Here is a 21005-nt window from a genome sequence, read left to right as displayed (position 1 = left end):
TCTTCTCAAGGCTGAATATGGCTGCTAAAGCTCCAGTCATCAGGTCTGTGTTTCAGGAAAGAAGCAGGAAGAAATCTAAAAGAAAAGGGCCCTTACTTACCACAGCTCTCATCCCAGATGATGGAGGCCATTATTTAGAATGTAACCTTCCACCTTTTTCTCTGTGCTCTGAATTCCATCCAGACACACATAAGCATGTATACACACTTATACATGTACATGTACATGGGGTTTCCAGTTACTGAGTTTTTAAATGAGATGTTAAGCACATTTCTTCACCTTTCTGTTCCCACTCACCATACTTTGTGGAAACCCCTTCAGGTTAACAGCTATAACTCTCGACTCACTCTCCAGACAGCTGCACCCTATTCCTGGATGTCGATCGCCATACTTTCCGTAGCCACTCCCCTTTGATGGACAGTCACTGCTTCCAGATTCGGCCATTACACTGTACAGCTGTCCTCACATATCCAAGTCGAAGGGGAGGCCTATTTTCAGTTTTCACAGATGTTGCCAGGTTGATTTCCAAAGAAGCTAAAACACTTCATATTTTACCAGCAATATATGTTATTTTTCCCTCCACCTCCCCATCAACAACAAATGATACAGCTCTTTTTAAAATCCCGCCAGCTAGTCTATGAGCACAAGGCTCACTGATTTCTACCTCCCTTACTACTAAGGAATTTGAGCATTTTCATGGTTCTTGGCCACTAGGATTTGCTCTTCTGTGGACCATCTATTCATATTAATGGTCCTGTTTTTCTGTTTGATCGTTGCTCTTTCCTGACAATTTTTTAAAACGTTTCTGTATGGTATATATTAGCCCTTTGTCATCTACATCACAAACATTTCTTCCAATCTATCCATTAGTTGGCTACGGTATCCTTTGCCATATCAAGTTTTTAATGCACAGTAACATGTTTGTATCTTCTTGCGCAGTTTCTGGTTTTCCAATCTAGGTTAATAAGGGTTCCCCTATACCCACAGTGGGATTCCATCCTTGGGCATTTATTCATCCATATAAACTTTAAGACATTTTTATCCAATTCCAAAAAGATACCTGATTGGGATTATAATTGGAATTGTACCTATTTATATAATAACTTGACATTTTTATTGGTGTAAAATCTTCCCAAGTATGCTTTCTCAACTGTTCAGATTCTGTGTATATCTTTCAATAAGACCTCAGTTTTCTTCATATGGGCACCGGGCCAATACCTTTATTCTGAAACATTTTTTTCACCATATAACATGGGATGTTCTCTAGGTTCTTATTGCCTTAGTGGGAAAAGCTGGTGACGTTTGTGTCTTTAGCGTATTTAGACACCTTACCAAAGTCTCTTCTCATAGCAGTGTCTTCTAGGTCGTGCAGCAGAGTTCCCGCAGCAGGCCCAACACTGGGCTCCTTAGAAGGCCCGCTTGCAAGGCTGGCTTCGGCTGGCACCTGGGGGCTTGCGTTCAGGAGGGCTCCCACCATCCCCTAACTGATGAGAGTGGCTCACTGCGCCTCAACTGTTTGCAGAGACAGTGTGGTTTATGCAGAACTGGGAGTCTAGAATTTGGGTACATGTTAGGCAGAGGGTGCCCATGTGACCAGCCTCCAAGAAAAATTACCTCGGGCACTGAGACTGTGACGAGCTGCCCTGGGAGACACCACTTCACACTGTCGTTGTAACTGGTTGCTGGACACATTAAACACATCCTGTGGGACTTCACGGGGAGGGGACTCTTGCAAGGTCACACCTGGTTTTTCTGGACTTCGCCCCATGTGCCTGCTGCCTTTGTTGATGTTATTTTGTATCCCTTTGCTGTACTAAATCTCAGCTGTGAGTACAGCCACATGCTGAGTCCCGCGAGTCCTTCTAGCCAATTACCAAACCTGGAAATGGCCTTGGTGAGCCCAACACACAGGCAGACATCACATCAGCAAAAAGAGCTTTCTCTCTTCTTGTCTAATGTCATCTCATCTTTCTAGTCTTATTGCATTTGCTAGAAGCATCAAGTCATTGTTAAATAACAGTGACAGTGGACACCCCTGCCCAGTTCCTAATTTAACTGACACGGCCTTAATGTTTTGCCATTTAAGAGGACGTTTACTGTTGATTTTTGGTTTTCATTACTTTTAAGTAACACCAGTCTCCCAACACCACAGTTCAAATATCAGTCACCACAGTGAATGAACAGTGATTAACTGCATAAAGCACAAACTGTGAGCTCCTCGCTCCACCAATCACTATGTAAATAACAGATGTCCATCACAACTGGGGACCAATCATGTCATTTCTTTCCAAGTCCATCCGTCACTGGTCACTGAGCATCTGTTATTCAATTTACATACAGACAGCAAAGTTGTAGCTGTGCTGCCTCCTTCTCTCCCAGTGAGAAACTCATAACATTTAAAAAAACGGATACTTGAAAGAGAATTGGCCAATAAAGGTGAAAGTGCAGCAAAGGAACAAAAAGTCACAACCTGGAAGTGAAATCCAAATTGAACAGTAGTAGAGTCACAGAAGAAAGAGGCGCTGGAGGGAACGTGCAGCCCCATTCCAGGGACTCACGTGTGCTGCCAGAGGAAGCTGGTGAGAGAGACGGGTCGACACAAAGGAGGAAAGAGGTTGTGATGAGAAGCGTGAAGACATTGCGAGGAGGGGATGCCAACAAAAACCTTCATGTTAAAAGATCTCTCAGATTTCACAGCATTGAAATGTAAAATTTATACTTAAAGCAGCATGTAAAATATATAAAATGTTGGAAATGGATCCAAACTTAGGAAGGACTGTGACAATTCACCCAGGCAGAGAAAGATGCTCATTCCAGAGCATGTTATATAATGAGAAGAGACAAGCACCGTTCAAATTACCACTAACTTCTCTACAAACACTTCAGTTCTCAACGCTTCTAATGTTTTAAATTACAGTGTACTAAGTTTTACTATTCTCGTTATTCTATATATTTATAACTGAAAGTGTTTTTTACTGTTTTGACAAAATACTTTGAAGGTACAGCTCAGTTCTGCTCATTAAGATCGCTTTGCATAGTTTCAGCTCGCGGTCATTTTACGGTCCTCACCGACAGTGGAAAGGAAGAACTGCCTGTAGCTCTCTCCTGTTTCTATTTCACTTCATTGTTTCTTTTAATTTAGGAATGGATGCTAAACGGCATGCAATGCCGTTTCAGCATCCATTGACTAGAATCATAGAATTCTCCTGCTGTATTGGTTGGACTTGCTTGATAGTTCTTGATAGGAATCTGCTCTTACATTCCTGGAACAGGCCCTGCTCTGTCAGTTACTTTTCTGAACACCACTGGACTCTCCTCGCTAACAATTTAGTTTTTCCACCTATAGTATGCACTTTTCCACTACTGATACTATTGTCACCAGATCTTGACATCACACTTGGGAGCTAGCTTCTTAAAATGAACTGCAGGCACTCATTCTCGTGGTTTGGGGAAGTTATACAGAATTTAAATGATCTGTCCTTTAAAAGCTGGGAACCCAGCTGAGGCTAGACTGTTTTCTACTGGTGGAATTTTATCCCATTTAGCCTTTCACTCTTTCTTGTTTTTTCTTTTAATCAGACTTTTGATTATCATTTTAAAGGAACAAGCTTTTGGCTTTATTTATCCTGATTAATTTTTTTTCTTGATTTTATATCTTTAATACATTTCTCTTCCTAGCAATTGTTTTTCTTTGTCTAATTTCTTAGACTTAGTTCCTTTTTCAGTCTGAGCATTCCACACGTGTAGTAATTTTTCATGGCCTTCTTGGTAGTTAATATTTATTCTTTTAATTCCCTCTTTGATCCAACAGTTATCTAGGAGAATTTTGTTTTCCAATTTCCAAGTAGTTAAATCTTGGAAAGGAGGGGACCTCCTTTCTATTATTTACGTCCAATTTTAATGGACTATGTGACCAAAAACCGTGGCCTTTAAAATCCCATTTAAAAACTGTTTCTTTGTGGTCAAGTACATGATCTACTTTTATAAACATCTCACAAACATAAGAAGAAAAGGATAGTTTTAACTAGAGGAATGTTGGCTCCTATACACAGATGATCAGCTTTATTGATTACATTATTTAGTCCCTGTGTCCTAATCAGTCAGTGAGAACTCTCAGAAGTGAACAAAGCTGTACCCAGACTACCAGTCAACATCGTATTTATCCCTGTGTTTCTGAAAGCTTTTTGCTTACAATATGTCATTAGTACGCCGCTCGGTGCACACGTGTTCATAACATATAATTTTGCCTTTGACATTAAATAACATTCCTCTTTATTCAGAGCTCTTGACCTTAAACTTCGCCTTGTCTGATGCTACAAGCACAGCTCTGCTTTCTTTCTGTTGGCGTTTCTCCAGTGTCTTCGGCTGGCCTTTATTTTTGACTGTTCTCGCTGTGTGTTCTCGTGGCCAGCAGAGCCACGTCAGTGACTGCAGCCCTATCTGACGAGCTGTCACGTAATGACCGATACGCTGGGTCTCACCACCCTCACCTTCACGTGTATCACTTCTCCCGAGTGGGTTGTTTTATTGCTCCTCTTCCCTGTGTCAGGCGTGCTCAAGCTGCGACTCTGCGTCCCCGTTTGGAGGTTCTGATTCAGGGCTCCCTTTCCCTTCGCTGCTCTCGTGGTCACAGCTGTCACGTGAAGACTGTTGCCAAGGGTTTCCCACACTGAGACACTTCCTTCCCCCAAACCCCAACACAGTGAGACGCAACTTTAGAATCCCCACCCCCACGCCCCATGAGACTCGTGGGACACTTTTATGAGCTGATCCGTATTTTTAAAAGAAAGAATGCTGTATGTAGAGTGGACAGGAGGGGAGGAGGAACAGAAGGTGTGGAGAAATCAATTAGGAAGCTACAGGGTCAAAGATGCTGGTGGCCAGGATGCTGGCCATGGAGATGGTGACACAACGGAATTTCGGATGTGTTCCGGAAATTAAAGTCTGCAGGGCTTATACGCGGAACAAGTGAAAAAAGCAAAATAGTCCGGCCACCATCTGTAAACTGCAGCAGCCAGACCCTCCCCCACCCAGACATTTCACAGCTTCCCACACATCTTTACTCCACGACCCCGCGGGTACTGCAGGCTCAAATCCACACCTTCCCCCGCTCCACCAAATCTGCTCTTATTTTCCTGGCAAAGGACGTCACCACCCACCCAGTTATCTAACTGAAGCCCTAGAGGTCATCCCAGAAGACTGCTCATCGCTCACTTCTAGTCAGTCAGCTAGCCCTGTCAAGTCTACTGCCTTTAGGGCTCTGAAAACTCCTCTCTCCCTCACCAGCCCCACTGCCAGAAGCCAGGCCAGGTCGCTGCTTGCCTCACTCCTAAAAGGCCCTCCTCCTCCCAGAGAATCTGTTCTCCCAGCTTTGGTCTCATCACCTACTCCTATGCGTTCCCATCTATCCATCACCTTCAAGCCAGAACAATCTAAAGTTCAAATGTGAGCATGTCATTGCCCTGCTTAAAATCCTTCATTCACCAGGCACAGCCTTCATTATAAAACACCATGCTCCTTTGTGACCTGGCCATAGAAACCCAACCTGACCAGCTTACACAGAAAGCAGAATTTATTATCAGGCTCCTGGACAATGTCACAGAACCCAGGGGCAGGACACTGGCTGGACCCAAGGACTCAAATGTCCCCCAAGCGCCCCTGCTCCTCCTGTGCCTGCTGCTCTGGGCACAGTAGCTTCAGCTGTCACTCCAGCAGCAGGCCAGCCTTCTCCCTACAGCAGAGAACACGGCTCCAGAGCTTCAGGCCTTCTGGTTGCGGCCACTTGAGAGGAAGTGGCCTGACACCCCACCTTCCCATTTAGAGACCTGAAGGGTGCTCTGGTCCAGGTAAAGACAGGCGCCTCCTTCTAGACCAACGTGCGATCCACTATACCGACAGCATGGGAGCAGCAGCAGCATGGGGGTGTTCAGTACCAGCAATTCTCAGAACCGGGTGGGAGAGGCATCGCAGGGCAGACAAAAAGCATTAAACACTCTCTGCTTGTTCAGTTTCCTCTCGTGCTAATTCTCCCCTTCGATCCTACATCCCAGCCTTCCTGACTATTTAGTCCTCCAAACGTGCAGGCTGTCTGATCATCTTCATACAGTTCTTCAGAAGGGCTACAACGCCCTCTCCCTGCCCCAACCACTTGTATCACCCGCTTCTCCATCTTTCTTGAAAGCTCAGCAGAAACGTCAGGTCTCTGAGGAAACCACAGGAAACGCTGTGTCGTGCCCGCTCCACAAGGTGGAGGCCAGGCCCCTCAGAGCCCCTTGGCTCCGTCTGCCTCGTGACAGCACACACCTTCTTCCTTCCAGGAGTCTGTCTCCCCACTAACTGTGAGCCCTTCTAGCAGAAAGCCTCCTTACTTCTACCTCTAGCATCCTGTACCTGCCACCCAGTACCTACTCAACTGTTTAGAAAGTCACCTTTTTCTAAAATTACTTAGGTTGATAATAATTTATTTCTGCACTTCTCAGTCACTGTGAACTCCTGTAATTCAGTAATCCATTTTACATTTAACAAGTCGCTTTTACATCTGAATACAGCACTCTGACATCTCCATAGCAACGAGCCCTGTGACAGAGGAGGTGGCTTTGCCAGCTGCTTGGAGGCACTGGCGTGAGGCACACAGTTGAGGGCCATCGGGTGGTCTTACTGCGAGACTGGGGTAGGGAGACCACCTTCGTGGCCTGGCTGTGCCCCCGGCTTTCATGCATTCTGGGCTCCTTTCCGCTCCTGCAAACACGGGGCTCCCCAGAGTCTCTCCTCTCCTGAGGGACGCGGGCGGAACCTCCCCCGCAGACAACTGCCTCCCCAAGCTTTCGCGGATTCTATTCCAACGTATTTGAATATTAACTGGCTGTCAGGTACTTCAGAATCAGAAATTAACAGAATATAGATTCTACCCTTGAGAGACCTATAACACAATGTGAAAACTCTCTTAGGAGGCTTAGCACTTACTGAGGGGCTGGGTAATCGGACTATAAACCCCAAAAAGGCAATCCAAAAATGCTTGTGGAATAAATAAACTGTTTAATCCTGGCAGTATAAAGCAAACATGAGGACACAGAAAAAAGGACCTTTAATTCTGTCCAGAGACTTACGGACAACTTTGCAGTAGAAGAGATGCCTTTAGGGGGTGTGAGAGAGGACAAGGCGGATGTCACTAAGGGGGCAAGCAAGGGGAGAAGTTAGTCCAAGCGGAAGGAAGCGTGGGTGCAAGGAGAGAACCGTGAAGTGGTCAGGAAATGATGAGAAGCAGCCCCTTGGGGCCGCGCCCGGACTGCATGGTGCGGCAGTGACAGGGTGGCCAAAGTGCGTCCAGGCGGCCTGGAGGGCCTGCCCGCCCGCGGATACTGAGGCAGCAGAGCGCTGAGGTGACACACACCTGAGGAAAAGAAACGCAGCCACAGGGAGACGGTGAAAGAGGAGGCTGCAGTCAGAGACTGGGGAGGAAACTCCAGCTACAAGGCATTCTGACTCCAAAATTTCTACCGGGCCATTCTGACACCATTTTGACAAAGTGTTTGTGAATTTAAAATACACTAATTGCCACTTTATTCGTAATTAACCCAAACCTGAAAACAAGCCAAATAACCATCAACAGGTAAGTAGATCAATAAAATGTGTAACAAGGAACCAACTGCTAAACACAGTAGCATGGAGAGACCTCAGAAACACGCTGAGGACGGAATCCAGACACACAGGGTAAACCCTGAACGAGCCCACTGCCCGAAGTTCCAGAAAGGGCAGCCCTGCTCTACAGCAGTGGTTCCCAGCCAGTGTGACGTCTGGAGACATTTTTGGTTGTCACAACTGGAGAAGGATGTTACTCACGGTTCTAGGGATTTTCGCTGAATCTTTGCCACACGCAGTTTTGCCCACAACTGTCCACAAAGTAATTTTGCTATAAAAGATAAAACAACTGGTTGACAGTTTTGGTTTTACGATGGTTTCATTTGGTTACAAAGGGTTTTCATACCGAAACATGAAAAATGAATAACAGCATTAAAAAGACCTGACTGCAAAAAAATGAAAATACAAAATACTTTAATACAAATATTTTAATATTTAAATGTGTGTAGATTCATGGCAATAGTGTGCAAAGAACTGATTTTGTGGATTGTTACCCGAGCACTTTGTCTTCCAAATCTTTCGTTCAGAGTAGTATAGGTTTTTCTTTTTTTTGGCTTGTTGCTTCGTCTCCTTGTTGGGCATTACACTTTTCCTTTTTTTGCTAAAATGTCTTCTTTCATTAAGAGAGGTATCAGTTTCATCCAAATATTAGGATGCATATTTGTAACCAAATGAACCAAATGAAAACCATTTGCAACCAAAGGAAACCAAAACTGTCAACCACCCAGGTATTTTCTCTTTTTCAGCAAAGTTGCTTCTACGGCCAGTTAGCCGTACAGTGACAACGTCTGAGGCAAAGATTCTTACAGCGAAAATCCTGGACACAGTTACCGACATCTGGTGGGAAGAAGCCAGGAAGGTGCTGGACACCCTACAAAGCACGAGATCGCCTCCCACGACCAAAAGCACCTGGCCCAAAACGACAGCCGTGAGAAACTCAGTTCTCAAGTGACAAGGCAGCTGGGTGGTGACCTTGGTCCGCGGTGGTGCTGGGGAGCTGACACAGAGGACTACAGAGAACTTCCGCAGGTGACGGAAACGTTAGTTATCTTAACTTTGGTGGTGGTCTCGTGAGTGTATACATCTGTCAAACTGGACACTTAAAATGGGTGCAGTTTATTTCATGTAAATTTTACCTCAATAAAGTTGATTCACAAACTGAAATCATTGGACGACTAGAAGGAAACATAGCAGATATTCATAATAACCTCAAACTAGGGGGGACCTTTTTAGAAGGCATTAAAAGGCATTAAAAAATTTGACTACATAAATAAAAAGATAAATTTTATATGGCAAAGAGAAAACATGATAAAGTCAAAAGACAAATGACAAACGGCAAAATATTGAACAGTTCAGGAAAGACTGACTCCTTACTACAAAATTAGTTCTTAAAAACAAATAAGAAATAAGATATAACACAAAGAAAGCCTGGCAAAAGATCTGACCAGTTCACATAAAAGGAAAAACCAACGGCCCCTAGTGTATAAAGACGGTCAGCCTCGCCCGTGAGAGACACGAAACTACAACCCCTGCCTGACAGACGGTGCCTCACAGACATCAAACATCTTCCTCTCGCAGCAAGGGCAGGAGTGTGGGGACACAGCACTCATGCGTTGCTAGTGGGAGTGGACAGAAACCACCACAACCCCGACGGACAGCACATGGCGGTGTCTGTTAATTAAGCTATTTACTAAATACCTTTTGACCCAGCAAGGCTAATTCTAGGACTTTATTCTATAATAGATCATACATATGTACAAGGACATTCACTGTAACACTGCATATGGACAGAAACTGTCCAAACATCCATCGTGAGGGAATAGTTAAGTCAATTGTGAAGCACCAACAAAAATCATATACCATGAAGCACTTGAAAAGAATGAGGCAACTCTGTGTAACAATTTAGAAAGATGACCCACAGCAAATAGTAAGTGAAAAAATTAATGTACACATCAGCATACATGGTATGCAACCACTGGTGAAAATAAACTGAATCTGTGCCCATATATAGGAAGAGACCACCTCTGGAGGGATACAAAAACACTGGTCGGATAAGCTTTCTGTGGCAGCCATAACAAAGCACCACAAACTGAGGGGCCTAAAGCAACAGAAAGTTACTCTCTCTCAGTTCAGAGGCCGGAAGTCCAGAATCAAGGTGTCAGCAGGACCTAGCTGCCTCCTAAGGCTCAAGAGGAGAATCCTTCCTGCATCTTCCAGGCTCCAGTGGCTCCAGGCCTGCTTAGCTTGTGGCCACGTCACTCCACTATCTGCCTCCACCTTCACATGAGCTTTTGTCCTCTGTCTTCTGTGTGTCTCTTATGACGACACTTGTTATTGGCTTTAGGGCTTACCCTAAAGCCAGGATGATCTCCTCATCTTGAGATCCTTAACTTAATCACACCTGCAAAGACCCTTTTCCCAAACAGGGTCACATTGATAGGGGGCCCTGCGGGTTAGGACATGGACATTGGTTCTTGGGGACCACCATTCAGCCCACTACCCTGGTCCCCTGAGAACTCTCTTCATCTTGGATTTATCAAACCCGATCCCCGTCCTCGAGCCGGTTCTACTCCGGCACACACCCCAGCCTGCCGCCTACTCCCAGTGCCAGTGCCACCGGCTCCAGCACACACCCCAGCCTGCCACCTACTCCCAGTGCCAGTGCCTCCCGCTCCGGCACACACCCCACTCTGCCACCTACTCCCAGTGCCAGTCTCTCTCCCTGGGCCCTACCTGCAGTGGTCTCACCCAGTGCCTCACGCAGCAGCCAGGATGGTCTTTCTCAAAGAGTCAGTCAAGGCATGATACTTGTGCTCGGATCCCTCCAAGAGGCCTCCACCTCACTCAGAGTAAACGACAAAATCTGCCCCACAGCCTTGGCCCTGGTTTCTCTCTAATGTTACCTCCTGACCATTCTCGCCCCAGCTACAGAGGTCTCCCGGCTGCTCCCCACACACACCAGGAAGCTTCCTCCTCAGGGTCTTGGCACGTTTTCCTCTGCCCGGGACACCTTTTCCCCAGATTAGGGCACATATGCCTGATTAGGTCCCTAGTTGCTGTGCCCTCATCAGAAAGGCTCTCCTTGACCGCCCTCTGGAGGACAGCATCACCCCCCTGCACCTGCCCTCTACTGCAGGGTCAGCAAACTACACCCCACGGCCTGACAGTGTTTCTGCAAACAAAGTTCTGCAGGAACACAGACTCACTCGACTGTTTCTGTACTGTCTCTGGAGACTTCGGAGCTACACCTGCAGAGATGGCTAGCAGCAAGCCGACACCATATGGCCCACAAAGCCTCAAACTGGTACTACCGGGCCCTTTATAGAAGAGAGCGTACACTGTGGCTCTCTCGTTAACTTGCTCTAACAGACTTCGTAGCTCTAACGGCCGCCTGATAGGTTGTCTATCACTGTCTCCACCACTCTACCGTCAGCTCCAGGACCACAGGAAGCCCGGCACATTTTGTTTCCAGCTGAGCTTCAGTGTCCACGGCAGTGCCTGGGGCACAGTCCATGCCCAGTAAACACCCGCTGAATGAATGCACAAATGAAGACACGACGACTGCCTCTGAAGAGAACTTGGTGGCAGAGGATGGGGCTCAGACAGATATTTACTACACACTCTAAAATTTTGTCATTTCATATCACGCACATGTATACTGACTAAGAACACAAATAACTTAAAAATATGTGAATAGAGAAATTAAACACGTGAAAAACAAGACAATTACCCTCTAAATTAAAGTTATATAAGGAAGGAGATGCAATAAAGTACACTACCTGGTTTTGCAGAAAATATTTACAAAGTCAATGTTATAAAGACTGACGCATGATTTGACCAGCAACACTGATGTAACTATACTAAGAAATGAGGAAAGGGAGGTAGAGAATGATGGAAAGAGCTCGATCTTCATGTATTACAGCAGCAATTAAATAATGACCAAAGTGGACATCATGAAAAAGTGTAATTTACTTAGTAAAATGCTATGTAAGATAGAGGCAATTCCAGAAAAAAAGTGGTAAGAGTTAGAATGGTTTTGAGAGTTAACGAGAAATCAAGGAGCTGGATTTCCTTTTTTTTTTTTTTAACAACCTTTTGTTAAAAGGTTACTATTTAATTTTTTAACCATTCCTGTAACTTTGATTAAAAAACAGGCAGAAAGAGTGCTCAACCCCTAGGACTGCCCTGCTGCACCACTAACCCCCACCATGCTCGCTGCCAACCGTGGACTAACTACTCACTCTGGGAAAGCAAAGGGCCAATGGCAGAGTCAGCACGGCCCGCTGCTCCTCACAGACGTCCCTCTGAACAGGCAGGCCGATCATAACCTGAAAGCTCAACACAACTTTGGCTGCTCTTGGGCATCGCCAAGGACTGTGTGCTGCGACTTGGCAGCACCACCTCCTGTCTAAGGCCAGGAGGGCCTTCCCCAGATCCCCCACCTCGAATGTTTTCGCTCAGAGCTGGCCCAAGGAGAAGCTGAGCAAGACCAGGGGGCACAAGTGAAACAGGCAACATAACAGCAACAACGACAGACACACACAGTGCTGCCCGGCATACTCGGCCTCCAGCGGGCTTCCTGACTGCCAGCCCGCTGACCAAGAGAGGCCCGGCACAGTGCCTGGTTGGGCCCCAGGTAACAGAAGCCCTCCCAGATGTTTTCCACTCCTCTGCACGAGCTCCTGCTCATGACCCCACACTGGTGACCAAAGACATGTGCTTCTCATGTTTTCTCACAACCTGCACATTGTCCGCCTGGGACAGTCGGCTGAGGTGGACCATTTCTCCCATCCTTCAACGTGCCCCTTCCAGACCTTCACGTCAGCTTCTCTCACACTTGTGGAAGAGCTAACTCAGATATCTTTTATTGCTATATTTACAGTGGCTCTGTTTTTCTGATGAAATCCTGCGACAGGAGTTGACTTTTAAAAAGAGGCCTATATCCCTTTATCATTTTCATAAACTCAGATTTTTTAGAATAAAATACATTTTAATCTCCTCTAAAAACTGTCAGAAACAGAAACTTAGTCTAATGCTTTTATGTTTTAATATAGATATAGTTGCCAGGTAATCTCTCTCATTTCCAAAATGTGGACTAAGAATTGTAACATAAGTAAAAATCTAAGATATACAAAACTGAAGTTAGTTTTACCAAAATTAGGTATTTTTCCTCATGGAAAAAAAAATTAGAACATACCACATGGTTTTGAAAAAGACACGACTTCTCCCTTGTGGTAAAACAGGGAGCCCTGGTTTTCCTGTGCCCCAGCTTTAAATCACTGTAACAGAGCACACAAGCCACCCTGAACCTTACATCTAAGATGAGCTACTTCTATTCACCTTAATAAATTTAAACCAAAACACGGTTCTTTTTCCAAACGAAATCTTCCGTCAGAACAATTTTTAAGAAGATGTTTAATACATTGATTTTCTGTTTCTGGAAAAGACTAGACTTTCCAACCCTTTCCCCTTTAACAGTAACACCACTCTCCAGCCATCACCCAAAGAGAAAAGGACACAGGATGGAGAAGACCACCATGTGCAGTGGGCAAAGACTGTAGCGCTCAGATGCAGAGGAGTCGGGCTGCGGGGAGCCTTTAGCCCTGCTCTCCGCAGCTTCCTCCAGCAGGGGCAGGGGGACAGCCTGCCCGCACCCTAGGTACTGAGGACGATGAGCTTGTGAAGCTGGTAGAGAAAGGTGTTCCCTCTGCTGCTCTCCCGGTCAGCCTGCTCCATGACCAGCTTCGGGTCAACCTAACAGGCAGACAAAAAGACCAGTCAGGCTCTGCAATGGGGCTTTTCCAGACATAAAGTAAAACTCATAAAATGAATAAATAAAATTGCACACACATATATACAGACATATAAGATGGCAGAAAGTATTCTTTTAGTTTTGCAGAAATATTTACAGACTGCTTCTCTACTTTCACAACACTCAATAATACTTTAAATCTGATAATTCACCTTTAATAATGTGGTAATCTTTACTCAGAAATCTCCCATACATTCCTTCCTACATAAGTGTGAACAGTAACTTCATTATAGGCATTTAAAGCATGTAAGTTTTCTAAAACACATCAACCTCAAAATGAAATTCTACTTTTAAATTAAGTCCTGCTATTAGCTTCAAACCCCCTCGACCGGGACTGCAGGAGAGGTGGCTGGTGCACTTCCTCTCGTCACCCCAGGCAGAGCTAGGTGCACACGAGGAAGCTGGCTCCAGTGACTGGTCCTAAGGGCTCGAAAGAGGGACACCAGTCAAGGAGCACATGGAGAGAAGGACATCTCATAGGAGAAGTAAACTTTAGACTCAGGATGGCAAAACACCATCTCCAGGGACATCTTCTCAATTAAGTTGCCAAAGGGATAAGGAACTACTACCCCAGCTGGGATATTTATAAAGGTCTCTCTCCCTGGCTCTAGACTTAAAGCTTAAAATTCCTCTGAGATCCTTTCCCTGAAATCACATTTTATTCAATTTTCTAAATCTTACAGACAGGAAATGTCAAGGTGCCCAAGATGGGCCCTGCCCCACTTCACAACTGCTGTGGACTGAACTGTCTCCCAGATTCGCATGTTGAAGTCCAAATCCCCAGTGTGATGGTATTTGGAGGTGGGGCCTGTGGGATTAGGGTTAGATGAGTCATGAGAATGAAGCCCCCATGATGGGGTTAGTGTCCTGTTAAGAAAAGACACCAGAGTGTGTGCTCTCCTCTCTCTGCCATGTGAGGACACCGGGAAGGCAGATGTCTCCAAGCCAGGAAAAGGGCTCTCACCAGAACTGGATCTCTGACTTCCAGCCTCTAAAACTATGAGAAACTAAATTTCTGCTGTTGAAGCCGCACAGTTGATTGCGTATTGTTATGAAAGCCCAAGCAGACTAAGACAACAACCAGTGTACCCTAAAAGCTAATCCAGACATTCACACTTGTTTTAACCAAAATTACAGGACAATTAGCCTGGGGTCTGACTTTTCACCAAGGCGTGACATGCAGTATACTACCCAGTACAGTGCAGATACTGGTCTGGTCTGTGACATCGCCCTGTTAAGCAACAGAACGGTCCACTTCGCCTCTGGTCTCTTTGTGCTCTCAGCATCCTCCACCAACTCTTGCGCTGGAGCCCTGAGTCCATCGAGTGGTCCATTCCCCTCAGCCTGGTGGAGGCTGCTCACACGGCATCCTATTTCTCACTCACCTGATTCCACTCATATGGCTTTTCATGCCAATTAGGAACAATTCTCTCTCTCGGTTTCAACTGACAGAACAAACTAAAACACAAAAAAAGAGAATTAAGTCATCTTAATTATATGTTAGTAATTGAAAACACTACCACGATTTATTTTAAAAGATTTAAATTCTATAGACTTTCCCTCCGAATTATAACTACAAGTTTTGAAAAGGTCAAAATTTATGCAGTTATGATCAGAGAGTATTTTAACCCACTGCACTTTCAAAAATAGAAAAAGAAAGGAGAGAAGCAGATGTGCAGGAACGGCCCTTGTTCTCTGTTCCCTCAACAACCAGTGGAGGTTGCTCCATGACCACGTCGCTGCATTACCAGTCAAGTTCTACGAAGTGTGACAGGATGTTTTATATCATCTACTCTTAACCAGCCAGGACAAGTTGGAAATATCAGCTTAAAAAGGCAGAGAGAGAATTCCAGCAACGAGAGACTAAAGACGTCTGCAAATACGCTTGCCCCTCCCCCCAAAAAACAACTAAAAACTGGATAAAATTGTCAAAAAATCCCACAAACATTTGAAAGCTCTGTAAATTAACCAAAAGCAAAAAAGTTGAGAAGAATCCATTCACAAAAAACTGCTGAACTCCAGGGAAAAGCAGCGGAGTCTGTGGAGTTCTTGCCGGGGGCTACTCCCACCCACCACCCACGCCCACCCACTAGCTCACGCTGGCACCCTGGTGTTGCCAAGGCTGAGCTGGCCATGAAAACCAGCATCCTCACTGCCAGGTTGAGCTTACTTGATTTGGAGCAGAGGGTGAAAAACCTCATGCCTGGCAGCACTGTAGTAAAAAGAGCAAACTGAGGAGGAAATAGATGGAGAGAGCCCAAAGCTGTGCCAGCCTTAGGTCATGGTCTTGCTCAGGGCCAGCAGCAGACCGGCAGACAATCCAGAAACCTGAGAGGGAGATCCTGGAAATGAAAGTGCCACAGAGGGCAAGCCAGGCTCTCCACACACTCCCTAGCTGACTGGAAGGCTAAACACACGTGCAAAAATGACCGACCCAAGCCAGCCCCACGGCCCAAGCTGACTGGGAGGTGGCGTGTATGCACAAGAAAGCCCTGGCAAAAACTAAAAGCCAGGGAAGAGTTCAAAATTGCCTGGACTTTGGATGCACTACCTGACCCACACCCAGATCTACTGGCAGAGGGCAGACACCTTAACAGCTTAGGTACTTAAGCACAACTTCTGACTAATCACTGGCTGAGCACTAAGCAATGCAGACACAAGGACAAACCCTAGCAAGCCAGGCTGAAAAACACAAAGGAGAACTAAAAAAACCCAGATGCCAGGTATCAGTGGCCTCACAACATTGTGGGAAATAGATCCTACAGAATCCTGCAGAATTCTGCAGGGGGAAATCAAACTGTTGTTTTCTTATACTACATTATCTAACATGCCCGATTTTGAGCAAAAAAAATTAAGAGAGATTTTGCAAATAAACAGTAATGTGTGACCCATACTTAGGAAAAAAGAGCAGTCAAGAGAAACTGACTGAGTGGACCCCGATGAGGGTTTAGCACACAAAGACTTCAGAGCAGCCACTGTAAGTACGTACAAAGAATTCAAGCAAACCACCTTTAAAGAAATAAAGGACAACATGATAGAGACTCAAAGATAATCTCAATAAAAATGTGAGACTACAGAGCCAGCCCTGATGGCCCAGAGGCTGAAGTTCAGTGCTCTCACCACTTCAGCAGCTGGGTTTGCTTCCCAGTCACGCAACCACACCACCCGTCTGTCAGTCGCCATGCTGTGGCAGCGGCTCACATAGAAAAACCAAAAGGACTCACAACTAGCAGATAACAACCATGTACTGGGGCTTTGGGGAGGGGAAAAAAAAGAGGAAGATTGGCAACAGATGTTAGCTCAGGGCCAATCTTTCCCTACAAAAAAATTTTTAATTATACAAAAGAACCAAATAGAAAATCTAGAGTTGAAAAGTACAACAACTGAAATGGAAAATTCCTTACAGCAGACCAACATCTGCAGGTTTGAGATGGCAGAATAACCAGGAAACTTAAGGACACATCAACAGAAATTAAATGGTCTGAAAAACAGAGAGAAAAAAGTCTGAAGAAAAATGACCAGAGCCTCAGAGACCACTGTCACAACATTGAGTGTACAAACACACATGAAATGGGAATCTCAAAGGAGAGAAGAGCAGACACGGGACAGAAAAAAACATTTGAGGAAAGCCAAAGATGCAAACAGGTTCTAAGTAAAAGGGTAGAAAAAGATATGCCATGCAAACAGGAACCAAAGAGAGCTGGAGTAGCTATATTAATATTAGAAAAAAGAGACTTTAGGGGCTGGCCCCATGGCCGAGTGGTTAAGTTCGCGCACTCCACTGCAGGCGGCCTGGTGTTTCGTTGGTTCGAATCCTGGGCGCGGACATGGCACTGCTCATCAAGCCACCCTGAGGCAGCGTCCCACATGCCACAACTAGAAGGACCCACAACGAAGAATATACAACTATGTACTGGGCGGATTTGGGGAGAAAAAGGAAAAAAATTAAAAAATAAAAAATAAATAAAAAAGAGACTTTAAAAAACATTACTAGAGATAAAGAGACACTTCATAATGACAAAAGGGCCAATACATCAGGAAGATACAATTATAAATGTACATGTATCTAACAAAAGAGTCCCAAAAGACATAAAAGAAAAGCTCACAGACTTAAAAGAAGAAACAATTGAAATATGACAGCTAGAGATTGCAATAACCCACTTTCGATATTCCTAGAACTAGAGAGAAAACCAGCAAGGAGAGAGAATACTCAAACAACACCATCCACCAGCTTCATCTGACCAAGACTGCAGAACACCCCACCAAGAGCAGCAGACACACATCTTTTCCAAATGAACATGGAACGCTCTTCAGGAAAGCCTGTATGCTAGGCCACAGAACAAGTCTCCCTACATTTTAAAAGACTGAAATCATTCGAAGTATGTATAGTGACTACACAGAAATAAACATCAACAACATAAAGAAAGACTGGAAAATCCCCAAATATTTGAAAATTAAATAACACACTTCTAAATAACCCACCGGTCAAAGAAGAAACCACAGGGGAAACTAAAGAATATTTTGAAAAGATTGAAAATGAAAATACAAGAGATCAAAAAGTATGAGATGTAGCCAAAACAGCAATGCAGGGAAATTCATAACTTTAAATGCCTGTGAGAGAAAAGAAGGTCTCAAAACAACCACCAAAGCTTCTACGCTATGAAACTAGAAAAAGTACAAATTAAACCCAAAGTAATCAGAAGTAAGAGAATAATAATTGTGCGAGTGATCATCAATGAAACATTGAATTCACACACTCCACTTCAGCAGCCCAGGGTACACGGGTTCTGATCCTGGGCACAGACCTACACACTGCCCATCAAGCTATGCTGTGGAAACACACCACATACAAAATAGAGGAAGACTGGCACAGATGTTAGCTCAGGGCCAATCTTCCTCACCAAAAACAAAAAAGAAGAAAGAAAGAAACAAAGAAAGAAAACCCTTGGGGGAAAAAAAATCAATGAAACTAAAAGTTAGTTCTTTGAAGAGATCAACAAAATTGAGAAACTTTTGCTAGGCTAACCAAGTAAAAAGAGAGAAGGCACACTTTATCAAAATCAGAAACAAAAGGACATAACTATCAACTGTACAGAAAATAAGAGGATTATCAAAGAAGATTCTGAACAACTTTATACCAATAAACCAGCCAATTTAAATGAAATGAGCAAATTCCTAGAAAGACACAAGTTATCAAAACCATCTAAAAAGAAATAGAAAATCCTGGGACCAGCCCCGTGGTCTAATGGTTAAGTTCAGCGCACTCCACTTCAGTGGCCCAGGTTGGGTTCCTGGGTACAGATCTCTATCACTTGTTGGTGGCCATGCTGTGGCAGCAACCCACATACAAAATAGGGGAAAATTGGCACAGATGTTAGCTCAGGGCAAATCTTCCCCAGCAAAAAAAAACAAAAAACCAAAAAAAGAAACAGAAAATCTGATTAGACCTAAAACACAAGAAATTGAATTAGTAATTAAAAATTTCCCCACAAAGAAAAGTCCAAGCTCAGATGGCTTTATTGGTAAATTCCATCAAATATTTAAAGAAGAAATAATACCAATCCTATACAAACTCTTCCAGAAAATACAGTAGCAGGAAATACTTACCAACTCATTCTATGAAGCCAGGATTACCCTGATACCAAATCAGACAAAGCTACCACAAGAAAACTACAATCAATAACCCTCATGAGCACAGAGGAAAAAAATCCTTAACAAAAGTATGTAACAAACAATCCACAAATTTATAAAAAGGATTACACACCATGTGGAATTCATCCCAGGAATACAAGGCTAGTTTTAATATGCAAAATGTAATCAATACATTACATATGAATAAAAGGAAAAAACCCCACAATTATCTCACAGAAAACGCACATGGCAGAACACAACATCCTTTCCTGATAGGAGGTTCCAGCAGACTAGGAATGGAAAGGAGCTTCTTCAACCCGACAGAGAGCCTCAAGGAGAACCCTGCAGCTAATGCACTTCGCAGTGAACAAATGAACGCTTCCTCCCTAAAACTGGGAACAGGGCAAAGACGTCTGCTCTCACCACTGCTATGCAACACTGTACTCAGGCTTCTAGCCAGTGTAACAAAACCAGAAAAACAGATGGTGAGCACACAAATGGGAAAGGAAGAAGTAACACTGTCTTTACTCACAGGTACGATCCTGTATGTAGGAAATTCTAAAGAATCTACAAAAAGTATCAGGACTAATAAACGGGTTTAACATGGTCACAGGATAAAAGATCAATATGTAAAAATCAATTGTTCAGGGCCGGCCCGGTGGCACAGCGGTTAAGTTTGCATGCTCCACTCCGGTGGCCTGGGGTTCCCCAGTTCAGATCCCAGGTGTGGACCTATGCACTGCTTGTCAAGCCATGCTGAGGCAGGCGTCCCTCATATAGAGTAGAGGAAGATGGGCACGGATGTTAGCTCAGGGCCAGTCTTCCTCAGCAAAAAGAGGAGGATTGGCAGCAGATGTTAGCTCAGGGCTAATCCTCCTCAAAAAAATATATATATAAAAAAAATCAATTGTGTTCATGTGAATTTCATTCACAATAGCATGAAAAAGATTAAAATACTTAAAAATAGTTTAACAAAGGTACATGACCTGCACACTGAAAACTATAAAAACATGTTAGGAAAATTAAAGGATATCTAATAGACACTCCATCTTCATGGACTGGACAAATCAATATTGTTAAGATGGCAATTCTCCTCAAATTGATCTACACAATCCCTATTCACAATTCCAGCAAGGCTTGTTGTAGAACAGACTGGCTTATCTTAAAATTTATATGAAAAGGAAAAGGATCTAGAATAGCAAAAACAGTTTTGAAAAGGAAGAACAAAATATGAGGACTAACACTCCCGATTTCAAGACTTACTAGAAAGCTACAGCAATCAATACAGTATAGTACTGGCATAAAGACAGATATAAAATCAACAGAACAACATAAGAAGTCCAGAAATAAACCTTTACATCAGGGCCAGTTGACTTTTGACAGGTGCCAAGGCAATTCAATGGGGAAAAGAGAGCATTTCAGCAAATAGTGTTGTAACAACTGGATATTCACGTGAAAAACTGAACTTAGACTCTCATATCTCACACCACACACAAACACCTCAAAATAGATCAAAGACCTAAACATAAGAAGTAAACATAAGAGTTAGAGGAGAAAACTTTGGTGACCTTGGATTTAGCAAAGTTTTCCAGATATAACACCAAAAGTATAATCCATTAAAAAAAAAAAAGATAAAGTAGACCTCATCAAAATTAAAAACTTGTGTTCTTCAGAACACACCATTAAGAAAATGAAAAAACAATGGGGAAAATATCTGCAAACTACATATCTAATGAGACTTTTAGTTAGAATTTATAAAGCATTTCCACAATTCTGGGGCCAGCCCAGTGGCACAGCGGTTAAGCGCACACGTTCTGCTTCTCGGAGGCCTGGAGCTCACTGGTTCGGATCCTGGGTGCGGACATGGCACCGCTTGGCATGCCATGCTGTGGTAGGCGTCCCACATATAAAGTAGAGGAAGATG

General features: G+C 44.1%; 1 protein-coding gene across 1 annotated transcript in view; it reads right to left on the bottom strand.

Moving 5' to 3' along the window:
• Positions 1-12595: 12595 nt before the first annotated feature.
• LOC124230976 (ATP-dependent RNA helicase TDRD9) overlaps positions 12596-21005 on the bottom strand; it is a 61193-nt gene continuing 52783 nt past the window's right edge. The window contains exons 23-24 of the mRNA XM_046647573.1: positions 14836-14908; positions 12596-13392 (exon numbers count right to left, since the gene is read on the bottom strand). Of these exons, the coding sequence (XP_046503529.1) occupies positions 13294-13392; positions 14836-14908 (172 nt within the window). The 3' untranslated portion in view covers positions 12596-13293. The remainder of the gene's footprint in view (positions 13393-14835; positions 14909-21005) is intronic.

Source organism: Equus quagga, chromosome 20 (assembly GCF_021613505.1).
Source record: "Equus quagga isolate Etosha38 chromosome 20, UCLA_HA_Equagga_1.0, whole genome shotgun sequence".
NCBI classification, from domain to species: Eukaryota; Metazoa; Chordata; class Mammalia; order Perissodactyla; family Equidae; genus Equus; species Equus quagga.
The sequence above is the reverse complement of the archived record's forward strand: the minus strand, read 5'-3'. Positions and strand labels throughout refer to the sequence as shown.